General features: G+C 42.8%; 1 protein-coding gene across 16 annotated transcripts in view; it reads right to left on the bottom strand.

Annotated features, from left to right (window-relative positions):
• TRIM9 (tripartite motif containing 9) overlaps nt 1-17,115 on the bottom strand; it is a 91,001-nt gene that overhangs the window by 22,965 nt on the left and 50,921 nt on the right. For 8 of the 16 annotated variants that reach the window (XM_045580852.1, XM_045580863.1, XM_036437119.2 and 5 more), the window contains exons 4-7: nt 12,655-12,765; nt 11,670-11,823; nt 2,883-3,040; nt 1,230-1,368 (exon numbers count right to left, since the gene is read on the bottom strand). In XM_045580852.1, coding sequence (XP_045436808.1) covers nt 1,230-1,368; nt 2,883-3,040; nt 11,670-11,823; nt 12,655-12,765 — 562 coding nt within the window. Of the gene's footprint in view, nt 1-1,229; nt 1,369-2,882; nt 3,041-6,007; nt 6,053-11,669; nt 11,824-12,654; nt 12,766-17,115 lie in introns of all 16 variants that reach the window. The other 8 variants (XM_036437095.2, XM_036437102.2, XM_036437109.2 and 5 more) reach the window with 2 other exon arrangements.

Genomic DNA, 17,115 nt, shown 5'->3' with positions numbered 1-17,115 from the left:
CTCAGGGAGACTCTAGCTGCCACATCCCTGTCATCCAAACGGAAATAGACCACGTGGGCATCTTCCCTTGAAGAAATCCTTCTCTCTGAATAGCATCCCTCACAGACTCACGACTACGCCCCACCCATGGTTTTCATGGCCAGGGGCCTACCAACCGTGCTGTGGAATTTGAAGTTGTGCTTGTTTTTAACCATGTGAACCATTTTAGGGGTGACTGGCATGGGCTGAGATTTGTGGAAAGTGTATGTGTGTGTATGTGTGTGTGTGTGTGTGTGGGGGGGCTGGAAAACACACTACCATAGTTCTTTTAGCTAACATCTTGAATTTGACTCAAATCAACATGCTTAGTTCTGCAGAGGGAAGTTAGGCAGAATGCCAGTGGTGTGGGGGTCTTCCATGATTAAAACCACACCCAAAGGTATGATTAAAATCACAAACACCTCTTCATAGGCTGGAGTTCATGTGTTGCAATTGCTTTTTAAAATGAAAATGTTAAAAGCCTCAGAGATGATGCCTGGCCATCTGAGCTGGATGGCTTCCCTTTGATGACCCAACTATTCACAGACCAAAATACCTAGAAACTGACTTTCTACGGTGGCCTGACCACACCTAGAAGGACTGGCAAAGACGAAATGGCAAGGTAACGCGGAATTGCTGGTCCCGTCCTGTCTGGCGCCCATGGGCAGCCTCAGTCCTGGTGCTGCCGGCCTGGGCTCGAGTGCGAAATGGAAGCAGTCCATGCCGGGTGAGCCAGAGTGGCCGGCCGCCCTCTCTGAACCGCTCCAGCACCCCACCCCTGGGAACCACGGTGGGTCAGACACCTCCGCAGCTGGGAAGAGCCTCGGCCCACCCTCGGGAACCAGCAAGCACTAACAGGCCATTCAGAAGCATCTGGGCGACAGCGGCCCAGGATGTGGATGGCGGAGCATGGGAGCCTGCCCTAGAGCCTAGATATTATAGCATCCCTCACAGACTTAGGGCCTCATATGCTGGGGGGACAGTCAGGCCTTGGAGTTCCAGCTTCTTCAACGGCGGCTTACTTAGAGCGTTATCAAAGGGAGCCGCCGGCCCAAGCCATCTGAACTGCTGCTGTGGCCTCTTTGGTTTGACACATCCACACACCATGGGCCTGGGCCAGGGTGCAGAGCGAGTCACGGCCACCCCGCGGGGCTCTGTGGCTTAGATGCCTCGTAGCTCTCGCTCGGACGGACACTGCTGAAGGGCCTTACCCTCGGACGTTTGCAGGACCAGGGTCTTGCTGTACTGGCTGACGCCCGTCTTGTTGAAGGCCTTGACGCGCGCGTTGTACGTGCTGTTGAAGTGGAGGCCATCCACGGTGCACATGGTCTCCTTCCCAACATACACCTCCTGAGGGCCGACAGATAACGGGACGCCATTTAACTAACGGGAACCCTTGGGAGGCGCGTCAGGGGGTGGTGTTCCCAGTGCTTAGGGGGAAAAATGCTTTGGCCTCAGACCCGGATTTGACTCCTGGGAGCTCTCGGGCCATCTAATTGACCTCTTTGAGCCTCAGTTTCCTCATCTGGAAAATGGTTATAGGAATACTCAGCTTATGAGGGTTCGTGTGAGGATGGCATACGGTCACATAGGCCAACTGACGAGCATGGTGCCTTGTAGTTTGCACGGCAGCTTAAAGGATGGGACTCATTAGCACCGAGGGCTTAAAAAAATTAAAATTGTGTGTCATAGATAGCATTATGCTTGTGATGATTAGCACAGCATTTACACAGTGTTTTATACCTATGAGCTCTTTATCTACCATCAGTGTGATTTGTAAAACACAGATCTGAAGACGTGAGGGTGGTCTCCACACTGTGTTTATAACTCCAATAATGACTTCAGGACTGTGGCAAGGACCACCCACTGAAAGCCATAGGCGTAAAGGTTTTCACGGTACAGAATGAAGGGGGAGGAAACAGGGAAGGGAGAGAGAATGACATTTCAAAGGCTTAAAATAAACCCTAGCATTATGCATGGTTAGCATAGGTTAGGCGTCTACCTCCCTCTTTAGCTGCACACATTGCAACATTATGCTGATGTAATGAGTAAAAATAATTCACGTTCAAAGCACAGCCTTAAAACGTCAACTCTCTGGTGGGACTCTAAGAAGATTGGAGTCTGGGATGGCAGCGTGCTAAGGACTTTATATGGATGATCTAAATGACTCTTAAGAAGGCAGGGGTTACATGTTATTATTATCGTCCCCATTTTACAACTGAGGACATGAAGGCTCAACCAGGCGAGGAATGGGCAGCCACCAGCTCGTGTGGAGTTTGGACTTGAATGCAGGCATTCAGCTTCCAGAGCTCACAGCACTGCATGAACTTCCTCTTAAAAAGAGCAGGACCATGTCCAGCTGCCGTGGCTCAGCGGTTGAGCATTGACTGATCAATCAGGAGGTCATGGTTCGATTCCCGGTCAGGGCACATGCCTGTTGTGCAGGCTCGATCCCCAGTCAAGGGCGTGCAGGAGGCAGCCAATCAATGATTCTCTCTCATCACTGATGTCTCTCTCTTTTTTCACCCTCCCTTTGTCCCTCCCTCTTCCTTCTTCTCTGAAATTAATAAAAGAAGAAGAAGAAAAAGAAGAAGAAGGGGGAGGAAGGGGAGGAGGAAGAGGAGGTGAAGGAGGAGGAGAGAGAGGAGGGGGAGGAGGAGGAGGAGGAGGGCAGGACCATTTCTATTCAGATACTCCTTTCTTCATCTCTTATATGGTACTAGGAGAAAGCAGGCCTCAGTTGAGGGCAGACAGACCCTGCCAGACAGCATGTCCCCGGGAGAGGAGAGTGGGCCTGAGCCTGCACGGCGGGGCACTGAGGAAGTCACCGGTTTTGGTTAACCAGGAACAGGCTCTCTGCTTACCCGGAACTGACCACCACTGCCGTCATCCAGCTCCAGGATGTATCCCTCGGCGGGCACTGTGGACAGAGGCGGCTGCTTCCAGGACAGCGTAGCGCTGTTGTTGTGGGTGCAGCACTCCTCCAGCTGTAGGATGGGGGCTGCTGGGACTGGAGAGGAAGCTAAACAGAAATTAGTGTAACCCTGGTTTCTGTTGTACTGCAAACGTTTCAGTGTCTTGGAATGATAAACATTCCTCTGATAAAACAAGCGACAAGACAAAGTATGTGGCCTCCGGAGGGGGCGCGGGGGGCAGACCTGCCCAGGATTCCCTCCCTGCCTCCAGGAGTGGGGCTGCTTCCTGAGCCACTGTGCTGCCTTCTGCCAAGTCCAGGGGGTACTTCCTCCCTTAACTCAAGAGGAGACGAGTACTCTGTTCTCACTCCCTGAGCATCAGACACCACCTCTAAGAGAAATGGTTTGCATGGGGGAGAAATTTCCAGTCCAGCCCATAAAAGCCTTTCTAATCTATACCATGGCGGATAAATCTATCATAACATTTATTCTGAGCCCTACATCCCAAGTTTATAAACTTGGAATTGCCTATTCTGAGAAATATCTCTGAAATCACTATAGTTCTAAGGTCCTGTTCTTTTAAACCAGGGATTCTATGCAAGGCCTTGTGCATATACGGAGCTAAAACAGTATATTTTTGAAAATTTGGTATCAGTTGACACAAACAGTGACTTCTCAGTTTTGAAACTTCTGAGGAACTTGACATTCTTTCAAGGTAGCTCTACCTTGAAGACAGCACTAGCTCAAGTCCATTCTTTCTGCAGGTATAGAACTGTCAACTGGGAGCCTAGAGACCAATATGGGAGCGACAGAGCCTGTCAGGGAAGGTCAGGGTGTCCTTGTGACCTTGGGGGAATCTGTCACAGTGTTACTAGTCACAACATAGACCTGTCTTCATTTTGTGCTGAGTCTTCTGTGTTACTTAAAACTGATTTCAGACATTCAGACATAGAAATGTTAGGTAACAAATCATGAATCATTCAACTTCCTATATAAACTCGATATATATATATATCTGGGGACAATGTTTTTACCAACTGCTTAACAATTACTTTTCAGCACCAAAGTATGAATTTATTTTTGTAGCACTTTAAAATAGGAGATGAGCCCTGACTGTTTTGGCTCAGTTGATAGAGCGTCAGTTGGTGGACTAAAGGGTCCCAAGTTTGATTCAGGTCAAGGGCATGTACCTTGGTTGAGGGCACAACCCCAGTAGGGGATGTGCAAGAGGCACCTGATTAATGTTTCTCTCTCATTGATGTTTCTAACTCTCTAGCCCTCTCCCTTCCTCTCTGTAAAAAAAATAAATAAATAAATAAGAAAATAAAAAAAAATCAATAACATATATTTTAATAAGTAAATAAAATAAAATAGAAGACAACAGTTTGGCTCACATCCAGGGACATTTAGATGAAAAAAAAGCTAATTGTGGAAGAGGTATGCTGGACCCAAACTGGACTCTGAATGGCATGCATTGAATTAAGTCTGCTCCCTTTGCCAGTCACACCAACCCAGAGGACAGTTAACAGCAATATAGGAAACGGGTTCTATGTAACCTACGAAACAAAAGCAAAAGACTGTGATACATTATGAGAAAACCATGCCTGAGTTACTATAGCAAATGTAATTAAAGTAAAATTATGGTTAATTGGAGGTGATCAGTTTAGGAAGGGACATCATGTTTCAAGTGCCAATGGCACAGAGTGCAGGTGGAACTCATCAGAGAACAATGGCATCCGGAGCCCCAGAAATCCCAGAACATCTGGCCATGAAGAAAGGAGATACATTCATCACCTGTTCAATAGAAAGACTACGGGACTGGATGGAGGAAGGAAGAGAGAAAAGACATAACGCCCTCTAACGATTCTAATGACCAGCTACACACAAACAGGCATCACCTATGAGTTGTGATTAGAGGGTTAACTTTAGGTTATTATACACATTAGGAACTTACTTTGTCATTTAAATATTTTCCATGTAAAAGAAATATACTTTAGTATATTAACTGAGGAGTAAGATATAATACGTTCAAGCTAACCATTCTTCAAAGGGCTTCTAAAGACAAGAAATGATTCTTCTTGGGGATATTTGATCTCAACTGGCCATATTGCTTAGAACATCCATAAATCAACAATTCCTAAAGGACTCTCTTTATTTCATTAGCCCCCTATAGCAGTCTCATTTTACCTTTGTTCATGTTTCAAGAAAGTCTACATGTCATCGATTTTAAAATCAAAGAATAAGATCACAATAAGAAACCAATAAGATGGTTTCAACCTGAATATACAAATGCTTGTGATGACTGATAAGAAACTCAAATTTTCTATATGCACATAGGTATAGTAAAATGCTAATTGAAATACACAGTGTCATGTATAATTAAAGCATGTGAACATCATTTATAAGTCCTCAGTGGGTACACTTTAAAAGACCAAAAGAGTAGAAAAAAAAATCTAACAGCTCACTAGTTTTCAGATCTTAACATTGTCCCAGGTTTAAGCAAATAAGCAAACAAGAGAGAGAGAGAGAGAGGGAGAGAGAGAGAGAGACTAACTAGAGAAAGAAAGACTAAATGAAGAATCCAAGAAACATTTGTATATCTAAATCTATTTCTCAATGTGCTCAGAATTATTTTTTTCTTTTCTTTCTTTCTTTCTTTCTTTTTTTTTTTTTAATATATTTTATTGAATTTTCACAGAGAGGAAGAGAGAGGGATAGAGAGTTAGAAACATCGATGAGAGAGAATCATTGATTAGCTGCCTCTTGCACACCCCCTACTGGGGATGTGCCCACAACCAAGGTACATGTCCTTGACCGGAATCGAACCCGGGACCTTTTGGTCCACAGGCCGATGCTCTATCCACTGAGCCAAACCGGTTTCGGCAGAATTATTTTTTCTTTTTCATTATTTACCCCAAAGTGAAGTTGCAAATAAAAGGCAAATGTGACAACATTAAGGCTGACATTTTCAGAAAAGCATTTGACAGTGGGTGTTATATTACCCCGTTTAACTTTAATATTGGGTATAAAATAAATAGTCTACAAGAATCCAAAGTATTTCCAAATTAATTTACCTTTTGTGGTTTGACAATGGATAGCATCACACTTCCTGTGCTGAACTACAAGAAAAAAGGTTTTATTTTATTGAAACTCCTGTCACTGAAGCTACCATAGCTATCTTAATCTTGACACTTTTGTGATCATTCCCAGACAACCTTTTTTTTTTTTTTTTTTCTAAAGAACTAATTTCTCCTCTCTGATCAGAATTCTAGAACTTAGCATTCTTTGAGCCCATAAAATCCAGCTTCAGGCTAAAAGCCTCCCCTTAGAGAGAAAGGGGCAGCTGTTCTTACTAACGTCCTTGAAGGGGCCTGGTGGATCTATGGCTCGAAATTAAATTTTGCAACGGTGTCTTCTTATACCAAAATTTTCAAGTGTTTTAACTTTTTAAGTCCATTTCATTCAAATTCTTATCTCACATTTTTCATATTCATGTAATATTTCCCCCCTAATCCTTCAGAGAGTGAACAGTCACAGCCACTCAGAATTCCTCTGTGAAGGCAGCAGGAGTATGAGGACATGTGCAGAATGGAAGTGGGCCTCCCAGGATCGACATGAAACGTAAGGATAGGTGGTGGCCTTGAGCACATACTGAATGCAGGATGGTGTGGTGACGTTTTACGTGTATTCACTCATTGAGTTTCCACAACAACCCCACAGTAACTGGCACTGTTATTATCTCAGCTTTGTAGAGGAGGAAACTGAAACAGAAAGGCTTCATGGCTGTAAGTGGCAGGGCTGGGATTTAGAGCCAAGCTTACGTTGCATTCTACTGTCTCTCTAGTTGGCTGGTTAGTAACAGTGCACCAGAGGGAAGCCCCCACACCCAATTCCAAGGGGAAGTTTCTTTTTGGTTTCTATATGGGGACGATAAAGCCTCCCAAGACCCGATGGCATGGATTAATGCAATGTTTCACCGCGCAACCCATGGTGGTTGGAAATGCAATTTTGCCGAGTCACCTTGTCTGAAGGTTCCTTTGTGAACCCATTTCTTTTTATGGGGGCTGAACAATACAAATGGCATCTGAGGGCAAGTTTAGATTATAGAGCACATGCGTCAAACACAAGGCCCGCGGGCCAAATCCGTCCCGCCAGGCCTTGCAATGTGGCCCGCACCGCGCTGTCATCACTGCACTCCACTGCGTTTCCATCACAATGACAGTTTATGACTGTTCAGTAAACCATTCGGCCCGCGATTTAGGCTGGATTTTAGATTTTGGCCCCTTCTCTGATTGAGTTCGACACCCCTATTATAGAGGAATAATAAGCTTTTTCTGGCAAGCCATCACTACTACACTGTTAAGGCTACACATGAACACAGGTCTTGAGGACATGCCTTTTAGGCCCCCAAGCCAGGAACAGATTACATGCATGAATAGATTACATGCAAGTAATTGTGTGTGCTCATCTCCACTGCCAAACCTCTGGGTGCACTTTCTCCATGATTTATAGGAGGGTCTGTTAAGGTCACACTGTCTTTGCCCATGACCTTGGTGCCTACTCAGAGCTCTTACATTCAATATGAGTTTATAAAGTCAAATGTGTCTTAGGTGAGTAGAGGCAGTTAGGGGATTAGCAGCTGTTGGTATATGTGCTAAAAAGGTGAGAGGGAGTGTTAAATTACTTTAATCTGGTTCAGAATGAACACATTTCACCACCCAGACTAGTGAATCTTGAGATACTCTGTACACTTAGATAATTCTAGGGTAATATTTTTCTGGGAGGGCGTGGTATCTGAAATCTATTCTGAGCCAAGCAGCAAAGCCCTTAATAGATTAGGAAAATAATCTTAAAATTTCCTTTCTGTGACCTGGGAAAAGTTGACAATACCAACTTAGAATTAAGGAAAAACTAAACAACCAAACAACTCTCTTAAATACCCCCCAAAAACCAACCACACACACAAAAACGAATAAAAACAGAAAACAAAGCTTAATCTATTATTTTTTATAAAAGAAAAGTCTGAGATCAAACACCACTCCCAATAGTATAGAAAGAGGCTAAGATAATTTTTTAATCAAAATGCAACCAGAGAACATGTCATTAAAATCTAGGGATGTTTGAACAAAGCAGGTACCAGCAATCTCCACTTAGATCTCAATTGCTTGGGGGTGATATGAAATCAGAAAGAGAAGATTAGTTAAATCCTTAGTTAATAGAATAATTTTAGGCAGTACATTCTTGCTGAATAGTAGCTGGGCTAAATGGAAACATGTAAAAACCAACAACAGAACTATCTTCTTTCATATCAAGAACAAAAAAAGGCATCTGAGATGAAAAGCCAAAACCAGAGAAATGCTAAAATTTTTACTCAAGAAGAAGAAGAAGAAAAAAAAAGAAAAACAAAAGAAAAAGTAAACAGAAATTTTAGCTGATAGTTTGAGTCATAACTTTAAATGTATATTTTAAGTAATTTGGAAAATATTTTAATTTTCTACTATAATCCACAGTTAGAAGACAATTGGAACCATTAAAAAACACTCTCTTGCACATATTGTTAGTTTAAAAATGGTCAGATTCCTTAAAATGTTATTTAAATTTTGGTCATTTACACATGGATTTTGAGGTGCAGTTTCTTGAGATTTTTTTTCTTTTTTTTTTTTTACTGATAAGCTATGAAAATGCAGTTAAATGACTGCAAATACACTAAAAAATAAAATCTAAAGCTACACTGATACAGACGTGGAGATGTTAACAGATATCAAATAAGCCAGTCTTCACAACAGCCAATCAAGTTCCAGGGCATCATGAGCTTTGGCTTTTTCCTTCCGTCGCAAGCATCTGATGGATACAAATTATTCAGGTTCTAAAGAGGAATGGCTCTCACTGAATCAAACTTCAGGAGCACAAAACAAAGCATATAATGAGCTCTGCAGAGGGACACCAATCAGAAGTAAATTAAATTAAGATGAAGTGTCAAAAAGAAAAGGAAAAGGGAATAATCCAGCCTCCCACCCAATGACCTATTATTTCACCTTCATACACGACTGTTCTGCATAATTTCGTGTCCCGGGCGAACTTCGGCGGGTGTGTGTGCGTTTGGCCTTTAAGTGCCTGGCACCCCGCTGTGTGCACAGAATCATGGGCTGTACTCACAGCTGGGCCATGCTTCTCTCTGGCGCAGTCGGAACAGCCGAGGGACGATGCTTTAATAACGTGATCTGTGAGGCCTAGCCCATAAACCTGAAGTTCCCAGACCAGATGAAGGGCCTGTTCACTCCAACACAACGGTTACCATCCTACCAAGTGGCTGGACTCCATGGTGGGCAGAAGGACATGACTCAGAGTGACAGCGAATGGCGGAGGAGTGGCTCTGCCAGCAGATGGAAGCTCTTCAGAGTCCGGAGGCTCTTACCCTCCACCTGTCCCTCCTCTCCTGCCCATCACCAAGGCGAACTGGGTTGGCTCACTTTTTTCTCTCCCACCAGAAGCCCTTACATTGTCCTTTTGTGACCTATTTTCTCTTTTGAGCTGTGACATAAACCTTGAACGATTTTACCTCCTTGAAAGAATTGGGTACAGAGATGCTGATGGATGGGGATTACCTGGGACTCTAACCACTACTCAGATGGCTGTATTTCACAGGCCACTGCATAGATCTTAAAGGAAAAAAAATATTTTTATCTATTTAAAAATTTTTTTTTTTATTGATTTCAGAGAGGAAGGGAGAGGAAGAGATAGAAACGTCAATGATGAGAGAGAGGATTATTGACTGGTGGCCTCTTGCATGCCCTACTGGGGATGGAGCCTGCAACCTGGGCATGTGCCCTTGACTAGAATTGAACCCAGGACTCTTCAGTCCACAGGCTGATACTCTATCCATTAAGCCAAACTGGCTAGGGCATATTTATTTATTTTTAAATACGTTTTTATTTATATTTAGAGAGACAGGAAGAGAGAGGGAGAGAGGGAAATATCTGCCTCCGACACACCCCCATTGGAGATCTAGGTGGCAACCCAGACATGTGTCCTGATCAGGATTCAAACTGGTGACCTCTCAGTGCATGGGACAATGCACTGAGAGGTCACCCAACTAAGCCACATCAGCCAGGGAAGAGAAGAATATTTAAACAGCAAGAAAAAGTTGCTGCAACAAAACTAAGTTTCTTAAGTTTCAGAGAGGAAGTTAGTTATTCCTCGAAGAAGCTGCTTAGTAAGGCACTAGCTTTACAGTGCACACTGGAAGCTGAAGGTGTGGATTCCGGAGCCAGGCTCCCTGGCTTGAAACCTGGGCCTGGCACTCACTAGCTGTGTGAATCTCCACAAGTAACTCGGTTTCCTCAGCTGCCTAGTAGCACCGTGAGAATAAAGGAGTTAATCCATGGAAAGCACTTAGAAGAGTGGTTTGGGAAGCAGTCTATAAATGCTAAACATTCTTGTCACTGCAGCAAAGCATTTTTGTTTGCAATCTGTACTCTACTTCAATATGAATGAGGGCATTGTCCCGTAGCAATACATATTGGGCAACAAAATGAGAAAACTGAAAACTAAAAGAGGGTAAAGACCCATTAAGAAGCTAAGTTTCACTGCGTGATATGAGCCAGCAGTACATGGCCTACACCTTGCAGAGTTATATGGTTCTGTCTGTCTGATAAAGGAAGCATGTAGATTTTTGTTAAAGTCAGTGTCTTTTAAATCATTTATTATGTGGATGCTTAAATTGAGAGAAGCAAAGAGCAAATCAATTTCTTGCGGAAACATCAGAGAGTGATGAATCATGGAGAACAGATCATGGCTGCCAGGGGTTGGGGATGTGGAGGGAGGGGGTGACTGACTATAAGGGAGGCCCGAGGGAGATCTCTGTGGTGATGCAATACCTCCCTTGCAGTGATGGCTACACACCTGACAAAATGGCATAGGACCAGACACACACAGCGTGCCAATGTCCATTTCCTGATTTTACTGTTATTTGATAGTTAATATTTTTCAAATGGATATTACTTACTCTGCCATTAAAATATCATTGCATGATTGGTTTGAGTTTTTATTTTTATTTGAAAGAGTTAATTTTCTTACGATAATTTTAAGTATTTTTCCTTTCCCTTGGGCACACCTAAATCTCAGAGATCTGGCCATAGCATTTAATCACATAAATAAAAACATTAACATTTATTTCAAATTTTCATTTTCTTTCTCTATCCAGACTCAATTTTTCTGACCAGTACTGGCAGGGCCCTGATCCTCTCAACTTTCCACTAATCCATGTCCAATCATTTGCTCACTATTTAACCATGTGGAAGCAGTCATTGCAATTCTGAACTCTCTTGAGTTTTGTCAATATTTCTGGGTTACTTTTTGCAATAAGATAACATTTATGTACTGAGATGTGCTCTCTCTCTTTCCCTCCCTCTTTCTCCTCCCCCCACCCCAATTTTTTTGTTTTTGTTTTGTTTTTTTTGTTTGCCAGCTATTCTGATGCTGAGCCTCTGAAATCCCGAAGATTCTCAAACTGGCAAGCATTGAGTTTGTTCTGAGAGGTAGGTTACACAGCTTACAAACAACATGTCCATTACACCATAAGAAAGGAGCCCTTCAAGGTTTTGTAACATTAACCATAGGCATGTGTGTTTACCTTCCCGCCTCTCAGGTGATTTATAAACCCGGCAGCTGCCTTTCGTTTGCCTTGACCCTGCTTCGAGCACCAGTCTCTACGACTGGGAGGACGCAGGCACCCACCTTTCATCTGCACGAAGTCCAGCTGGTGAATGGACTGCAGCAGAGGGCTGTTGTCCAGACTCAGGTCGAAGTCTGTGGTCATCCTGGGAGTGAGCGTGCCTTTCCCCCACTGGTCCTCAGTCAGGTGCACTCTCCTTATGAGGGCGTCAGAAATCTAGTCACATCAAAGACCACAGCCTAAGAAGTACACCGCCACCGTGGCCAGAGAACACTGCCCGCAACCCGCCCCGCGTGTCACCAGCCACTTCCTTGGGACTCACACCCTCCTGACTCTGTGCAGGCAGCGAGGAGCCGGTTAGGCTGAGGGTGACCTGTGAGTTATCATGCAAATCTCGACGCTTTTGTGAGTCGAGATATAAAAATCAGCAGCCGTTAATGGGTCTAACAGACAAATCTGGATGGATGATCATGCTATGTGTGACCGATCAGCTTAAAGCCAGCAACACTAAATAAAGATATGCTGGTGACTGATGAATCCTACTAGACCCAACAAACCCTGATTCTCACCTGAGGTGTGGGTATCCTGTCAAGACTTGGAAATGAGCTTTACAAGTAGTTAAGAGAGGCTGCCTACGATAATCTATAAACTCTTTGGCAAAGAGCTCTTTTATTTCTTATATTTAATCTCTGTCATTCTCGGCCAGTTTGGCAGAAAGTGACTTGCAAGTGATCTAAGTATTCCTTAATGAAAGGTCCCTTACTCATTGGGATTTGAAAGTTAAATAAAATTCAACTGACATTCATAGCATCTCACTAAAACAACGAATTCTGAAGAAATCATGAGACATCCAAGAAATTGAAAAACTTCACTTTTTTTTTTTTTTTTTTTTTTTGTGGGAGGCGGGGAAATCACCGACATATTGACAAGTAGGAGGTGTCAAGAAGATGGACAGCTTTCATACTTAGAACCGGTGGGAATCTGGCCTTGGTAGAGTCAGTCTCATGGGACACTGAGACTCTGAGGCAGAAACGAACTGATGCTTACCTGCAAAAAGCCACTCGGGTCATTCTCCTTTATCACCTCCAGGCAGTACTCCATGAGGCCTGTGGTCTGGCGCAGTTTCACCGTGCAGTGAGAGATCTGATCTCGAACCACCTAGGATCGACGACAGAACAGAGTGGTCCAAAAAATGCCAGAGAGTAGAAAGGCATCAAACTGAGAAGGTGGAAAGCTGCCTCAAACCAGAATCCAAGAGCATCCTGGAGCAAAACTAAACGGATGAGACTATGTTGTGGCAGTGCCTGCTGTGGACAACGACCCCAGGGGACTGCGTGGGTAATGGCTCTTACAGGAACTTGTGACAACAGGACCCTCCAGACAGGCCTGCAGACTGAAATCATGAGGACCTGGCTAGCTTGGTCCCTCAGAGGACATCGTCCACCGGTCCCCCTTCCTCTCCTCTTCTGGGAAGCAGATGACCCTGAGCGGCTGGAAGTGGGGGGTCATGGAGAGTTTGTGAAGGAGCTGAGCCACCTGAGGTTCAGCTGCGGCTCCCGCTCTGGATCACAGTCCCCCCACCTTCTCCCACCACGGCTGGTCCTTCTAAACAGCAGACATCACCATCTGAACCCAGTTCCTTTCTCAGCCTGACTCTTCAGGTGGGGGTGGAGGTGGGACTTGCCAAAAGACCATGAACTGATGACCAGGAAGCCGGAGAGAGATGGCTGCGGAATTGAGTTTTAAGAATAACCCATTTAGAATCTGCTCCTTTTGGAAAGCAGTTTTAAAGGCTGTTGTCCTATTTGCCAAGCTGTGCGTCAGCTTTAACCTAGAAAGGCAGCTTCTGCCTCTGGGAAGTTGTCTCTGCCCGGTGTCAAACAGAGGACAGCCCCAGAAAAGTTTCTTTCTTCAGAGATGGTCATCCTGTGTGTCCTCTGCTCAGTGGCCCAAATCCTGAGGTCGTTTCTGAAGCTTGGAGTTGAACAAGGCTTTCCTAGGAATCGCACTCACTCACATGCGGATATTCATTCTACCTTGCAAAAGCCTCAAAAACAGCCAGCACTCCAGGTTTTATAGATAATAACTAAAAGGAGTTTAAATAACAATTATTTAATGTCTTTCCATTTGTCATAAATTACTTTAAAGGTTATTAGATATACTTTCTAAAACAATTGAAAAGGAGATAGGGAAAAAATCAAATCATCTCACCTCTCTTTATTTTTTCTGTTTAATAATTACTTTTTTCTCATAGTGTGCTCATCATAGCATCTGGAGGAATGTCACTAATGAATTTTTAGTCTAAGTAAATATTAACATTTTATTTCTCCTAGTTCAAGAAATTCTTTTAAAATATAATATATACTATCCCATCACAGTTTTAAACAAATTCCCGTAATTATGAGGTAATCTTTTTTTTTTCTATTTGAAGTACAAATACTTTAAAGATGCATGCTTAAATTTATTCTTCACAGGTCATTTTGGTCAGTGGGGGAGTTTCTATGAGTTCCATCATGTCTTAAAGCAGTGTTTCCCAACCTTCTCTCATGATGAGAATAGTTAGGTATGCAATTTTACCTATATGTTCCCAAAAATTCTAGTTTAGCACCTCTTAGTTGGGATTCAGGAATCTGTGTTTTAACAACTCCACCAGGTGATTCTCATCATGAGAGAAGGTTGGGAAACACTGTCTTAAAGCAAGATAACCTATTAATGCTTGGAACTGACTCATGTGTGAGTTACAGGTGACGCACCTTGGCCATTAGATTCATCCAATACAATAAAGACTCCTCCTGGTATTTTCCTAGAGTTCAATGTTATCTCCCATGCCACCAGACAGACCTTCTGTGATTTTTGCTCCTACATGGTGGGTGGCAGAGGACCACAGAATTTGCCAAATGAAACCGAAAGGAATTGCCCATAAATAACAAGCTTACAATCAATAATAATTGTGGCTTAATTCTTAGAGTTGGGCCCCTAATGAGTTCTGATGAGAGCTGCTGAAGGTTAAAAGTTGTTACCGTGTTACCTAATTTTTCCAAATGTCTTCATTGTAATAGATTAACTGAACTTCTAGCCAGTAGTAGTTTTATTGGGATTGAGCTAATTATTGACTTAAATTTGTTGTGTTTTCTTTCTAGCAATGGCTGTAGCCAGTCAAACGCTATATAATTATTTTAAGATTCTTTGTGAACTTGAGCAGATATTCCTTCTTCCCTCTTTTTTCCTCTTTCTTCTTTCTTCCCTTCTTCCTTCCCTCCCCAATCTCTCTCTCTCTTGCCTATTATGAATCAATGGTAAAATAGCTTAGATAAGCAGTTTGACAAGCCAATAATATAATTAGTGTAAATTTGTACTCAGTGATATGGCCATATAATTAGTTTTTAACAAACATAATGGGATCATACATAGTAAATAATAACAAAGTACATAGTAAATAATAACAAAGATAATGATGTAATAATAATAATGATTCTAATAAAATCCAACAATGTAGTAGGATTCAAAATTAAGCATTCTGCCAAAACCGGTTTGGCTCAACGGTAGAGCGTCGGTCTGCAGACTGAAAGGTCCCAGGTTTGATTCTGGTCAAAGGCATGTACATTGGTTTCGGGCACATTCCCAGTAGGGGGTGTGCAAGAGGCAGCTGGTCGATGTTTCTCTCTCATTGACGTTTCTAGCTCTCTATCTCTCTCCCTTCCTCTCTGTAAAAAATCAATAAAATATATTTAAAAAACAAAACAAAAACAAAACAAAAACAAAACAAAATTAAGCATTCTATAGATAATTACAATTGGGATATGGAGACCCTTTATAAATATGAAAAGCTCCATAAAACAGTAAGATTTATCAATATCCCTTGGCATTCTCACTGAGTAATTTAGTTGGTATGTTAGTTTACCAATCACATATGGAAATTAAAGATTATACTTTTCCAGAATATTTTTGAATAACTATAACTTTATTTTTCTAGAGGATCTTGGGGTTGAAAGGTAACTAAAACACCTATCACACACTATTCAACATATGAATTCATTAAAAATACTGGAGATAGAATACACTTAAGATAATTATTTCAAATTCTGAATATTATCGATACATAAATAACAATAATAATCATCAGATATGTCCTTGGGTTTAGCAAATGAAAAATAGCATTTGTAAAGTTCCTGAGAAAAGCATAGGTCTCATTAATGAGACGTTTTACTGTAAGTTGTCACAAATTCCTTGTGAGGATCGCACAGAGAGGACAATACTCAAGGCCTTGCTCAGTGAGGGCAGACCTGGGAAGGATGTTAACAAACATGCAGACAGGACAGGGAACCTGGGGTCCAGCCTATCCATTCGCCATGAGGATATTACCCAGGAGTCCCAAATATGACCTGGTAATGTTTCTTGAAAGCTCAAAAGCTTTTCTTCTCTCCAGTAGCTTCCTGACATTTGCTTTAGTTCACCACATATTGAAAACAGATATTTGGCTCCCAGTGCTTTTTTCAAACCACAAAATAGTATCAACTGTAATTTACATTTCAAAGTTTTCCTAAAATATGGCCACATCTGCATATGTCTCAAAGCCTCTTTTAAAAAAGCTTTAAAAACAGCTCACCCAACTTTGTGAACTATTTTGTAGGATGATCAATTATAAATTCAGCCCACTAAATGTCTGAGGTTCAGAGACAGTGATACCCATGTGTAGGCTAATTATACATTATAAAATACGAGAAGCCCAGTGCAGGGACTTGAGCATGGGTGAGGTTCTTTAGTCTGGCCTACAATGGGGGCTAATTGGGGCCAGCCGCAGAAAGTTGTCTGTGGGAGTGCACTGACCACCAGGGGGCTCCTGCGTTGAGTGTCTGCACCCTGGTGGTCAGTGCGTGTCAGTTGACCAGTTATTCAGTCAACAGGTCATAACAGTCGCTTAGGCTTATATATATATATATATATGGTTTATGAAGAGTAAGCCTATAGGAATCTTTCTTCAGTGTGCTGAGTGAAACCAGATTTCCAGTCATTCTTTCTTCTTCATAACATCAATAATAACAGTGAATATTTTTGGGTACAATGTTTTCCAATGTCAGATGAAGTGATGACTACTTATCTCACACACAGGAAAGAGAACTGGAGGCTTGTCTACGGCCATACCACCCTGAACGCGCCCGATCTTGGCTGATCTCGGAAGCTAAGCAGGGTCGGGCCTGGTTAGTACTTGGAAGGGAAGGAGAAATGGAGGCTTAACACTTGCTCACAGTTAGAGACCCAGTAAATGATAAAGGGTGTCCTCAAATCCCATTCTCTCTGACATGGAGACTGAGCTCTTCACCACTCAGCTCCATCTTGCCTCTGAACAAAACTGCTCAATGAGCTCCAGCCGTCAGTGCTCTCAGAGAGGGCCTGAGCAGACTGTAAAGGCTGTCTTTGTACACACTCACTTTCCAGCACCCCGAGCCTTTTGGATTGCTCAGGAAGAGAAAGTTGCCAGAACACACACACACACACACACACACACAC

Source organism: Pipistrellus kuhlii, unplaced genomic scaffold, assembly GCF_014108245.1.
Source record: "Pipistrellus kuhlii isolate mPipKuh1 unplaced genomic scaffold, mPipKuh1.p scaffold_m20_p_1, whole genome shotgun sequence".
In the NCBI taxonomy this organism is placed as follows: Eukaryota; Metazoa; Chordata; class Mammalia; order Chiroptera; family Vespertilionidae; genus Pipistrellus; species Pipistrellus kuhlii.
Note: the sequence above shows the minus strand (reverse complement) of the source record. Positions and strands in the feature narration are given on the sequence as shown.